The sequence below is a fragment of the Haemaphysalis longicornis genome, unplaced genomic scaffold (genome assembly GCF_048455015.1).
Source record: "Haemaphysalis longicornis isolate Haplotype H1 unplaced genomic scaffold, Haemaphysalis longicornis Haplotype H1 scaffold_10, whole genome shotgun sequence".
Classification (NCBI taxonomy): Eukaryota; Metazoa; Arthropoda; class Arachnida; order Ixodida; family Ixodidae; genus Haemaphysalis; species Haemaphysalis longicornis.
The window spans coordinates 91,419,276-91,432,267 of NW_027526204.1; the positions used below are offsets into that span (position 1 = coordinate 91,419,276).

At 48.8% G+C, this 12,992-nt stretch overlaps 1 protein-coding gene across 1 annotated transcript in view; it reads right to left on the reverse strand.

The window, feature by feature from the left end:
* Nucleotides 1-1,644: 1,644 nt before the first annotated feature.
* Nucleotides 1,645-12,992, reverse strand: part of LOC144159937 (uncharacterized) — a 71,669-nt gene continuing 60,321 nt past the window's right edge. Inside the window, exons 10-12 of the mRNA XM_077691585.1 lie at nt 7,221-7,305; nt 5,852-5,977; nt 1,645-1,692 (exon numbers count right to left, since the gene is read on the reverse strand). Of these exons, the coding sequence (XP_077547711.1) occupies nt 1,645-1,692; nt 5,852-5,977; nt 7,221-7,305 (259 nt within the window). The remainder of the gene's footprint in view (nt 1,693-5,851; nt 5,978-7,220; nt 7,306-12,992) is intronic.

Below are 12,992 nucleotides of genomic sequence, written 5' to 3' on the forward strand. Positions count from 1 at the left end.
CTAAAGTCAGTAAAATTTGACAAGCAAGCCGAAATGCCACAACAAAAACCCAAAAACTTTGCTGTGGTGCCCTATCTTGATAAGATGTCTCAGGGACTAAAAAAAGTGGCAGGACGGTATAACGTGAGCGTAGTGTTTTCGGCTCCTATTAAGTTGGGGAAAATCTGTGCAACAGTTAAAAGGCAAAAAACCGTCAGGGGACATGTGGCTTTAATCACCAAAAGAAGTTCGTACCGTGTGCTACGGGGGTCGTTTATTCGATACCAACTTGCCTGTAGCAAAGCATACATTGGCCAAACGGGACGGTGTTTGAATGTCAGCCCTAAAGAACATAACTATTCAAAGAAAAAACGTGACATGAGCCACTTATCTTCTCATTGCCGCGCATGTAGACCTGATTGTGTCCCTGTGTTTGAGCGCGCACAGCCATCCTTTTCCGACATAAGAACCAGCAAACGCGAGAAATTGTAGAAGCGAGCCACATCATAAAAGCTGGTTCCGATTGCATCAGTCATCCCTCTATCGCCCTGCTTAATCGAGAAGTCGCCTAATTAGATGCACATTGAGCGCTATTTCGGTGCCTCTCCTGGGCATGCATGTCGGGAGTGGGAGGGGGGTCTTAATGCATGTTTTATGTGGTTATCTATGCTGATTTTCGCCATTCGTGCGCCTCTAAGTTTGTTTTGTGGTTTTGTTGTTACGGTATTTTTTTTTGTATTGTCGGCTGAGTGCGCCGAGAACTGTGACGCATTGGGGGTGTGGCGATTGGGCGCTTGGGCATTTAAAGATTTGTATTGTGCAATAATAAACTAGTTTCGAGTCTGCGCTTGTGCCGTCTTCTTCTTGCCCCCGTTAATTTGCGCGCAGTTTGTTTTTCGAGAAAGACGTAATCAGACCCATCGACAGCAAATACCTACCGGCCACACACACGGAAAAGCATCCCGAGTACGAAGGTCAAGCCAACGATAAGCTCGACCGCGACATCAGCATCGAGGAGGTTCGAGTGACCCTGCATGACCTGAACAGCAAGTCGTCGGCCGACCCGGATAACATCTCGAACAGAGCGCTCAAGAACCTCAGCGATGCGGCCATCAAAAACCTCACCGGTTACTACAAGTGCTGTAGGCCGGGGTCACTTCCCCAGCAGTGGAAGACTGCCAAGACCACAACCCACCGAACACAGACAATCTCCGGCGCATCTCGCTCACGTACTGCGTGGGCAAGGTGTAGGAGCACGTCTTCATGTGTAGGTGGCAGGACTTCCTGGAGGAGTTGGGACTGTACCCCGCCAGGATCATCGGGTTTCGGCGTTGCCTCGGCACCCAAGACGCGATGATTCTGTTGAAGGATGAGGTCATTGACGACAACCTAACGAAAGACAACAAGGCCATCCAGGGGCTGGACCTGCAGAGAGCCTTCAACAAAGTAAAGCACTCTGTGATCCTAGCCCAGGTGTCCAGACTCAACATGGGCGCAAGAACCTATAACTACATCAAGAACTTCCTGACAGGCCGGACCACACAGCTTTGCACCAGTGATCTGCGACCTTAAGAGAAGGTGCTCCACAGTGTCGGGACCCCCCAGGGCTCAGTCATCTCGCCGTTCTTATTCAACCTCATTACGATCGGGGTGGCCGAGCGGCTCTCACGAGTTGAGGGGGTCCGGCACCCTATCTACGCCGATGACATAACTCTGGGGGTTACAGGAGGCAGCGATGGTCACATCGAGAGCACGCTGCAAGAGGCCGTCGACACTTTCGAAGACCCGCTAAACGGATCCTGCTTGATTTGCCCGTAGAGCAAGTCGAAGCTGCTGGTGTTACCACCGAAATACGTCCGGCGAAACAAGACCGAGTTCAGGGATGACGAGGCGATAAAGATTGTGACGAGGAGCGGCCAGGTGATCCCGGAGGTCGACAAGATACGGGTTCTCGGCATGATTATAGACAAGCGTCGCCGCAACGGCGAGACCGTTGCCTGCCTTACAGCCAAGATCACCAACGCAGTGCGTCTCATCAGACGGGTCGCCAACCCCAAGGCCGGGATGAAGGAGGAGAGCTTGATTCGGCTTGTGCACTCCTTCGTAATCAGCCACGTCGCCTACGTTGAGCCTTCCACAATTGGATGGAGTGCGAAAAGAATAGGATCAACACCCTAATACTCCTAGCGTACAAGGTGGCGCTCGGGCTGTTCGAGTGCACAAGCACCGACAAGCTCCTGAGTCTGGGGTACACAATGCCCTCGAGGAAATTGCTACATGCAAAGGTTCGCCCAGCTGGAGCGGCTCTCTAGACCGATACCGGTAGGCGCATACTGCAAGAGTCCGCATTCACGCCTGCGGCGAAGAAGGCGAGCAGCGACGCATCTGTCCAGGGGGAGACCCGGCGCCGGATTCGGGTAGACCTCATCCCGAAGAACATGAGTCCGGAATTTAACAAGGAGAGAACAGCGGCGAGGGCCAAGGCCCTCATCGACTTGTACGCCAAGGACGAGCACGCAAAATTCGTGGACGCAGACGAATACCAGGGAGAGAGCGAGGCATTCGTGGCTACCGTTATGGAGACGTCGTCCGGCGCGACGTGGGCGGCGGCGAGCGTTCGGGTCCGAGAGGCGTGCTAGGCAGAGGAGGTGGACATTGGCGACCCCGGGTGCCAGACTGTTGTGTGATTCGAGGAGTGCAGTGCAGAATTATTCCAAGGGCAAAGTGTTTGGTGAGGCTGTGCGCTTTCTGTGCTCGGCCGACCTCCAACGAGAAAACAGGTGTGTTAAAATAAAGTGGTTCCCAACGCACGCGGGCAACGATGCGTCGAACAAGCACAACCGCAACAAGAAGGCACATGCAGTAGCGCGAGCGCTAATCAATCGCGCCACTGCAACCGACTGTCCACTGTTGTGTAGCGCCAAGTACCGTATGACGATGTTCAACGAACTTATAAAGTTCCTCCGCTAGGCTCGTAGGACTGTCGCACCCCCACACCGGGGGCTCAGCCAAGCGGAGGCGGCGCTGTTCAGACAACTACGGACTGGGTCCTTACCCACCCAAGTGTTGATGCAGTATGTGTACCCGTAAGGGTATGTGAGTGATCTGTGCCGCGTGTGACAGCTGGAGAGAGCCACACTAACGCACATACTATGGGACTGCACCAAGGTCCCCAACAAAGCGTCGACAAGTACAACGACTCAACAACGGCTCGCGGCTGCAGCGAAGTGCTACGACCAAGAAATCCAACCCTGGGCCTTCCAGCAGGTCTCAGCGGCTCTCGAAAGATAAAGGCTGAGCGAAACCGCCGGAACGTTGTCCCCAAGGCCGACAGAACGCGGGAGTAGCACGCGCCATAGTCGAGTAAAGACCACCCGCTGAAACGACGTAAGGGCTCGCGTTGCGGCGCCATTTAATGGGGGTGTTGCTCTGCAGGAGACTAAAATAAGTTGCTTCTTTTTATCTGTCCATCTGGATAGGTGGAGGTTGCGCCTGCAGGAATTTGACGTTACAGTAGTCTTTAAATCCAGCAGGAAACACTCCGACACCGACTGCCTATCTCGCGCTCCTGTCAACCCACCACTACAAAACTCTGACGAAGACAGCGAATTCTACACAAAGCTACGTCGCTGCCCAGCAGCGTGCCGACCGAGAGTTTCGCGTCCTGATCGACTACCACGAAGGACGCAACGTAGCCATTCCTACGGCCTTCAAACGAAACTTACCAGCATACAGCCTGAAAAACTGTCCTCGTGAAGAATTTCAGAACCGGAATAATGAGAACGAATCATCTTGTCATCCTCGCAGACCTTTGTTGCGAAATTCTGGAAGCATGCCACGACGACCCGCCTTCAGACATCTCGGCACAGCTCGCACTATTGGAAAAATCAAGACGAAGTACTACTGGACCCACCTTGCATCCGACGTCACCGACTACGTCCGAAGCTGCCGTGACTGCCAGCGACAAAAAACGCCACCGAGGAGACCCGCCGGACTTCTGCAGCTGATCGCCGTCCCATCGAGGCCTTTTCAAGATTGGAATGGACCTTCTGGGCCTGTTCCCTACGTCACGACCCGAGGACAAGTGGATTGTCGTAGGAACAGAATACATGACGCGCTAGCGTTCTCTGTGGGGGACTGCACAATACGTCGCCAAGTTCTTCATTTACCAAGTTGTGCTGCGACATAGAGCCACTCAAGTCCTAATCACGGACCACGGAATGGACTTTACTGAGGGGCCCATGCAAGGAATCTTACGCTACAGCAACACAGATCACGGAAGAACGACGGCGTACCACCCCCAAAAAACGAACTAACGGAACGTCTGAACAAGACGATCGCGGATATGCTGTCTATGTACGTCGACGTTGACTACGTAAAGTGACTTGGGACGAAGCCCTTCTGTATGTCACGTTTGTGTACAACACAGCGATCCAGGAAACTGCGAAGATCACACAGTTCGAGCTTGTCTACAGAAGACGGCCGACTCCGCTGCTTCATGCCATCCTTCACACGTAGAAGACAACCTCAACGCCGACGTCCAAGAATACCTTCAGCGTGCAGAAAAGGCCCGTTAGCTCGCTCGAATTCATACAACGGACCAGCAGCTGGTGGATGTGGGACGCTACAAACTCCAACGCCGAGACGCCGAGTACCACCCAGGGGATCATGAGTGAGTTTGGACTCTCATACGACGACGTGGACTCAGTGAGAAGCTTCTCCGATGGTATTTCGGAACGTATAGGTTTCTACAACGTGTTGGCCAATTTAATTGCGAGGTGATACCCGATGGTAATTCAAGTACAATCCGGCGACGCACACCTTGAAACCTTACTACGCACGATCACAAACTTTTTATTGTTTGTCTGGACGGTCTTTAATTTTACCATCGGGTCGATGGCCTCTTAGAGAGGGGTCATGCCACCAACCATGTTTTAGGTTTGTTTGTGTATGTTTTTTTTTTGGCCAAATGGCTACGCCGGGCTGTGTTATCTGTGTTAACCCTAGGTCAAGTGAAGCGCATGTTTTAGTCTTTATGCCGCACATGTTGTCTCCTTTGATAGAGAGAGTGTCGCGAACTACCCTAGAATAATCTATGATCTACAGCGTTCTGGATGCAATTCGACTGGTAGAGAAGCCCTCACGCCGAGAGATAAATTACCGCAGAGCAGACGCCGCGGCATTTGATTGCCAAAATCAGTCCACACACGTCACTTTGTTGACTGCTGTTGCATCGCCTGCGTATTCTTAGGTGAGCACAAGTTCGCTCCAAAAAACGTGTTTTTCTTGAAGAAAACTCCGTTGTCTTTGGCTACATGACAATATGATGCTAGGGGTTTAGGATTAAACAGTAAATCTTATTTTTGCTTCTGACAATGCCAGCTGCATTAGGCAAAATAGCTAGTCAGCCACATACCTATACACCATTCGTGCCCTTTCCCATTCGCTCGCTTTTAAGCGCCGGTAACCGCCAAATTATACCGCCAAAAAAAAGCAGAAAACTTATCAATGTCACAGTAGGAAAAGAGCCATTAGGGGGTCTACCTGGGTGTGCAACGTCATAAAAATAGCAGGACTTATACTCCTCCCTGCGGATAGTGTTGACAGTGAGCATCGCCTGACATTGATCCCTGCATCGCTGCCGGAAATTTTGTGGCAAAGTGCTTGAAAGGAGCTTCAGCGCAATAATACGCTTAAAGCTGGACTGCACTGGAAAAGAGCACTGGCGAATCGTGAGATAAATCAGAGAACCCTTCGGAAGGACTGCAGATCACGTACGTCCTGCGTAAATGGCCTTGCCAGCAGGATTTCGACCCCTCTGAACATAACACCTGTAGCGATGGCTTTTGGTGCGCCGCGTTTTTTTGGATACCTCATTTTCTTGGGACATTTCAAAGCTGCCACAGACACCGCCAGAAGCATTGCTGGTGGCCCTGTAGATTGCTGCGGTGACAGGTAACGCCATGGGTGCTGGCCACTCTTTAACATTGGTTAGTTCCTGCAAGACATGCGAGAAACAGCCATTAGTTCACAACGAATGTGCGTGTACCTTTTCTGTATAAGCAGCATTTTACAGAAGTGACTTTCCATAAAGAACAATTTCTCGCATGATACCTGTATTGCATACAAAAAGCCCCACACTCAGCAGGGGAGCCATTTTCGGCAGAGCCGTCAACCTGCAGTATACAGGCGAGCCTTTCAGTTTGCTTGCCTTGCTTAAAAAGAAAGACGCCCAAGCTTAACAAGATTTGTCACATGGTAGATGTATTGCATACACAAAACACCACGCAGCATTGGAGGTGTTTTGGGCAGAGCGGTTTATCTGCAGTACAGAGGCCAGCCTTTCAGTATGCTGGCTTTGCTTAAAAAGATTAAGCTGAAAACAAGGATGGGGGATTCTCTGCTTATAACGGCGCATCAAGTCTTTCACTGCTAATCGTGTGGTGTTATTGGTAATACAAATAACTGTCCTAGTTTAAACGAAAATAACCCGCTCAGGCCAGCATGTCTAATTGGATTGTTAAAGCATTGATATGGCAGCAGTTGATGTCAAAGATTCATGATAACAAAAGGTTCTGAGGGTCTCAAACTCTTACCACAATGCACCTTAAGGAGACTTAATTTTTTAAAAGAAACATTCGCTGATTTTCATTACAGGAAAGCATTACCACATCTCAATTCTGTGACAAAAGAAAGCTACACTGTCACCTCGTCTATGAAGTAAAGCTTAAATCGTTAGGCAGGGGAGAGCTTCCCCCTAGAAACTACTCGCTGACTTCATCATAATCATCATCATCACCAGCCTATCTACGCCCACTGCAGGGCAAAGACCTCTCCCATTATTCTCCAATTACCTCGGTCCTGTGCCTACTGTGACCAATTTATCCCCGCAAACTTCTTGACCTCATCTGCCCATCTAACTTTCTGCCGCCCCCTGCAACGCTTGCCTTCTCTAGGGATCCACTCTGTTCCCCAAATGACCAGCTGTTATCTTGCCTTCGCATTACATGCCCTGCCCACGTCCATTTCTTCTCCTTAATTTCTACTAATATGTCTTTAACACCAGTTTGCTCCATGACCCACTCCGCTCTCTTCTTGTCCCTTAATGTTACACCTATCATTTTCCGCTCCATTGCCCGCTGAGTCGTTCTCAATTTAAGTTGAACTTTCTTAGTGAGCCTCCAAGTTTCTGCCCCGTAGGTGAGTACCGGTAAGAGTACCGGTGAGTACCGCTGACTTACCTGAGATTTATTCTTCTTCCAGTACGGAAACGTTTGGCATTTTTGTCCTCCATAGTCTTCGAGTTTTATTAGCAACACCGTGAATCTAGAAAGTGCATCAGCAGTATTCAGTTTACTACTCTACCTTATATAAAGGACGAGCACCACAAGCCCCGTTGAAACAATATTTAAAAGAATACTTCTGCAACTTCATTCTGAAAATTAGTGGTATTTCAGTGATATTAAAAGGTGCAACCAGCAGAAACATTTGAATGTCTTCTCTGAGGATAAGGACAAGTGGTGAGCATGTGACCTCACATAGACGCCATGACACCAGAGTGTGCCTAGTGTAAACTTAGATTCTTATTGTGGAAAACATTTAAAAATAGACTCAAGGGAGTCTTAAACACTGTTCAATTACCTTGCCAGAATAAAGTCTTTACCCGCCGCGGTGGTTCAGTGGCTAAGGCGTTGCGCTGCTGAGCACGACATCGTGGGTTCGATTCCTGTCCGCGGCGGCCGCTTTTCTGATTGAGGCGATAAGTAAAAACGCCCATGTGTACGAGATTTCACCGCACGTTAAAGATCCCCCAGATGGTCAACAATAATCTGGAGCCCTCCCCTACGGCGCGCCTCATTGCCGGAGTTGCGTCGGCGCGTTAAACCCTACAATCAATCGGAATAAAGTATTTAAGGCATAGGGCATGTTTTGAGCTATTCCCGGACGATTCCCATGCATTTCAACCAAGAGAAGTATGACGTGCCCCTTATAGTGAATGGCCCTTGCCCGGTTCCAGATGTTTGGCTATGTCGACTTACTGCCTAGCAGCCGTGCTAAATTGAGTATTCCTAGCATTTTCAGCCTGCACAACACGCCTGTGAACCGAAATCTTAATATAAATATGAAAAGGGTAAAGACCTAAAATCTCAGAGCAAATCAGTGTGATCTCACTGCTATAGCTTGTGTGACGGCTTCGAAAGGTGTATAAACAGACACAGTTTAAAGCAGTTAAAATGCGACATCACCGAAAAGAAAAATTTCAGACATTTTAGGGTTTCTTTCAAAACTTAGACAAGCCCAAGTCATTTGGTAGTAAAGTAAACCACCCCCCGTGACAGTAACTGCACCGGCTGAATTATGCATCGTCATTGATAAATGCTGCTGCTGTGGTAACGAGGCGAGAACTTGCTAAAGCAAGTGGGAGTAGGTTCAACTATTTGTCCAGAGATAGTGTGGTACTTTCTGCAATTGCACTCAAAGTAACAATGCAAAACAGGCGCAGCAACATCGTGGTGCAGAATTGTAGGTCAAGGGCACAATCAAACAATACCGTTAGGTTATCTTTGCGTAGTGACTACCTAATATACCCCGGAAAATTAGGCACCAGCACGCATGCATCAGTTAATCACTGCAATTCGCTTATGTGAAGGACGACTCGTGTCGGGCTAGACTTTTGGAGCAACCAATTGCGTATTTGGTACGTTCTTTACAACCTCGTACGTATGTTTTAAATGATAAAATAATGCATGGTGACTAACGCAATCAAAACGTAAGTAGCAACAGTCTGCCTAATGCACAAATGAAAATCTATGTATCGTAAAATAATCATACATCACTTTTTTTGCAGATTTTGAGCAGTGTCGTACATATCTTTGTGCCCCGAAAGAATAGGCGCGCCGAATGAGCCTGAAATCCTAACTGCATGTTTGAAAACATCCTCATAGCAGTACGTCAAAAATCTGGTTTTCCACGAGAAAGCCCCGGAATAATATAGCTCAACCAAATATCGCATGTTCAGTGAAATACTCGTTCAGTGAATTGATCATCGTAGAAAAAGAATTCCAGCTGTAACATGCCTGTTGGAAAAGAATACTACCAACGAATGCTGCCTCTAGCAGACGCGAATCGCCACAGCTGGCAGTAAGTCCACATCTTAGTCTCTTGCAAATGTATTCCTAGTCATTCCAGAAACCTACTGACCCTGCTCTGATTATTTTAATTGTTATGGAAAGTCATTTTGGGAAGATGCTTTGTTTTGCATTACACAAAGTATAGTTTCAGCATGCATCTCCTTCTCCCCCTTTAGAAATACCCACACACGTATGGGGCCGCATTTATTATGCCATATCGCCCCCCTGCTTTAACAGCGAATCTGTATGGCAGGTTATTTGGCGTCGTGCGTGTGAACAGAACTATGAAATACACAATGCTTCATCAAAAAACAGCCCACGGCTCACACCCTATTATACCCATACCCTGGTAAGGTTGGCCCAACATTAACATAGGCTCCACGCACCCTGCTGCGAGTGGTCGTTTCTTTTAGCCCAAGCTCTCCCAACACAAAGCAGATAAGTAGTTTGTCTGGTTTCAAGGCCTCTGTGGGGCTCTTTCCAAAATCTATCGAACATCCATGTGCACGCGCATTTTTATTTTTCACCTTATTTTTATGAGTAACGAACAAATAAGGGAATAGTCCAAGAAAGGAAGTATATTTTAGTCAAGCACGTACTTCACAAGAAAATAAATTACCACACTTTTTAACTTAACGAGAAAAAAAAATTCCCCCGCATTTCCCCGAGGGGGAGAATGTGAAAGTGCGAATGCACGGTTGTCGGCCCGCTTGCGGCTCTTGCGCTCGGCCCCCGCAGCCCACCGCCTCGCCGCCTTCTCTTCCATCTCTTCCATCGGGTTTGTAGTATCACGTGTACACCACGCAGTTATCAAGCCGCTATAACGCCGCTGAGTCGCCAACGCACGCCGCTGACGACGTAGTTTGAATGCGTTCAAGATATAAGGCGCGTTACTAACACTGATATCAGCGTCGCGTCCGTGGCTTAGTCGGTAGATCGTCGCGCTGCGGACGCAAGGTCCTCGGATCAAAACCTGGCGCCGGATGCTGTTTTTTTTTATATAGTGTAGTGGCCTGGCTGGCGCGCCGAGAGAGGTTGTTGCGAGCTGGAGAGTAGTAAAGGGGCTTTAGGGGAGTAGGCGAGGGGGGAGAGGAGGCGCTATGCGAGCGCCCTCACGCGTCGGAAATCCGGCGCCGTTGCTAGGCACGCTAGCTAGCTCTGTTGCTAGGCTGCGGACGGAGGACGGCGGTGGAAGCAGGAGTAGGCCCGACTAAGAAGCGCTTCGCACTTAAAAACGAATGCCCGCGCAGCTCCCCTGCCGTGGCGACACCTACCGGAGCGGGCGGAAACTATAATGGCAAACTCTTCGCATGGCGACGCAGTGAAACATCCCCCTCGCGAGGGCCACGATCAAATGCAGAGTATTTCCGGTGGCGCACGTCGTTAAGTAGTTTGAGTTACGTTAATGTTGTTGCACTTGTGGCAACTGCTGACGAGAGAGCGCACGTCAGCAGTAATTTGAATGAGTCAAGGATATAAGGCGCGTTCGTAGCCTCCCATTCTGTGTCGGCTTTCTGGCGCAGTGGGTAGAGCACCATGTACATTGCGTTCCGCCCGCAGGGTCGAGGGATCGAAACCAGGCGCCGGATAGTATTTTTTTATATAGTGTAGGATGAGGGTGCGGACTACGACTACGGACGCCTACGGACGTCAACGCGGGTGACATCGTGAGTTACTGAAATGCTCTGCATTTAAAAAAAAGATGCTAGGGTGGTGCAGGAGACCCGCGGTTGCTGGCGGCCGAAGTTTGTTGTTTCATATTTGGGTCTTTGCTGAGGGCAAGGTGTAAAACTACTGTCAAAAATTTGAAATTGAACCACTTGAAAGGAAACAGCGTTTAGCCATGAACAAAAATTGCTAAGAAATTGGTGCAACTAGCACTAGTGGTTCAAGGCTGGGGTAAGAGCAGACAGAGCTGGAACCCTTTGACTTCATAGCTGTTCCACCTCACTTGATTTCTGAACTTGCCGCCCGGTTTCACTTCTCTCCAAAGGTTGACTGCGTTAGCACTTCCTTGAACCTGCGCCAACCGGCCTTCCTGAAGTTATAGAGGCTGAACCTGCATGTTCGAGAAGAGTTTCCATGTCACGTGCGACGCAACTTCTCCTAGTGTTCTGGATTCGCGCGTTAAAAAACGCCTTTCCATTTTGCGCCACGCCAGAAAACAGTTATGGTTTTACAAACTTAAAAAACAACAAGACGCATTTCGAATTTCTTCGATGTTCGCGTTGTTTTATTGAACATGTGGAAACACAGCTGCTATGATGTTGCTAAAGCCCGCCAAGGAGCATGCCTTTTAGGGCATAACTTTTCTTTTAGCAAAAAAGAAAGACGAGTGTAAGAAAACAAAGTTCGCCTACTGCCGACTACTCTGTGCCGACAGGAGCAACAGAGAAGTGCACTTCCATCGATATTGTAACTGCTATTTGGGATTCACTTTTTTTATGAAAAAGCGGTGTAACAACAAATTTTTGCCAGACACGAACAATTTTGACCTCCATGTGGCAACTAACTTCACTGCCTCTCCTTGATGTGCACATTTTTGCTGGCAACGCACGCTGACCGCGCTTCCGCAAAAGAATGACAGCTGTCTTCACCAAGGGAACAGATATACCGATAATACAAATGAAGCGTTCACCTCCGCAAGCAGCACTAAAACGACAGTGCTGCTGAAGCACCCATCCTGGTAAATGCTGCGAGCTTGTGAACGTGGTGTGCGGTTAGCGAAAAATCGGGCCCCTCGCCACTTTAGCTGTCTTAAGTCTCTTTCTTAGTCTCCATAATGCAGTCCTATTTATTCTTCAGTTACATATTACAGTAGCAAGGGGGCTCTTTCATTTCTTCCTTGTAAGTTTCGTGTGCTGCGTTTGACGGCCTGGACGTCCTTGTTGTAATATTTTACTTCTATTCAAATTTACACTGATGTGCTACTCTTCTATCATTCGTCAAATTATCAGGCTTCCCTTTCATTCCACTTTAATAAATGCCCTCGTGTCAGAAAGTTCATGCGTATGATTTATTCTGTTTCACTATGTTAATCGTGGTGTGGCCGCAAACCTATTATAACTGCATTTCAGAGGAAGATTCTGAAAGCTATATGCGTGTCCTAGTAAATTTCACGGTTATTCCGAAGTGACAATCCACTTTTCTTTTAAACAAGTCCCGACTTTTCTACAAGCGGCCCCTTTTAAGGAATTGCCCAGCACAGGGCCACGTACGGCAGTATAGACAGAAAACCCTAATTACACCACTCCTTTTTATAAAAAGGCACCCTATTTGCTGGGTCTTGACTACACAACCAGCTGTGCTGGCTCATAATCAGTCAACCTCCACCAATAAAAATTGACCGCATGTCTGCTCACTTCGTAGCAAATGACGTCAAAAGATGAGTCTTCCGCTGCTTCTGCGACGTAAATGCCTTACTTTCCCGCCCACCCTTGCCCCGAGTGAAGGTCAATACCCTTGGAGGGAGGCACCGAAGCCTGTTTAGATGAAGACGAAGAAATTAAATTTAAATCTAGCGCCTGAACAACGGGCGAAGCATTTCGCGCCCCGCCCCTGAAGTGGCAGCAACCCGCAACTGCCTCAGTGGGAGAAGGACGAGACCATCAAAGACAAGAGTGCCCATTTCGCGAGTTCTGCGAAGGCACCCGGAAAAAACTGAGTGGCTAAAGGTCGAAAGGGGGCACATCCGGAAGAATGAAGGAAACGGCAAGGTCTCGCACAAGTAAATCAGGATTGACGCTGCTGGGACACTGACGTCGCAGACAACAACGCTGCGGTTCATGCCTCTTCGATGCACCGCCAGTTTGTTTTGGCGGTCATGACTGTACGAATGATGTTTCGGTAAGTATGATATGTGTTCTGGCGCAGCAGGTTGCC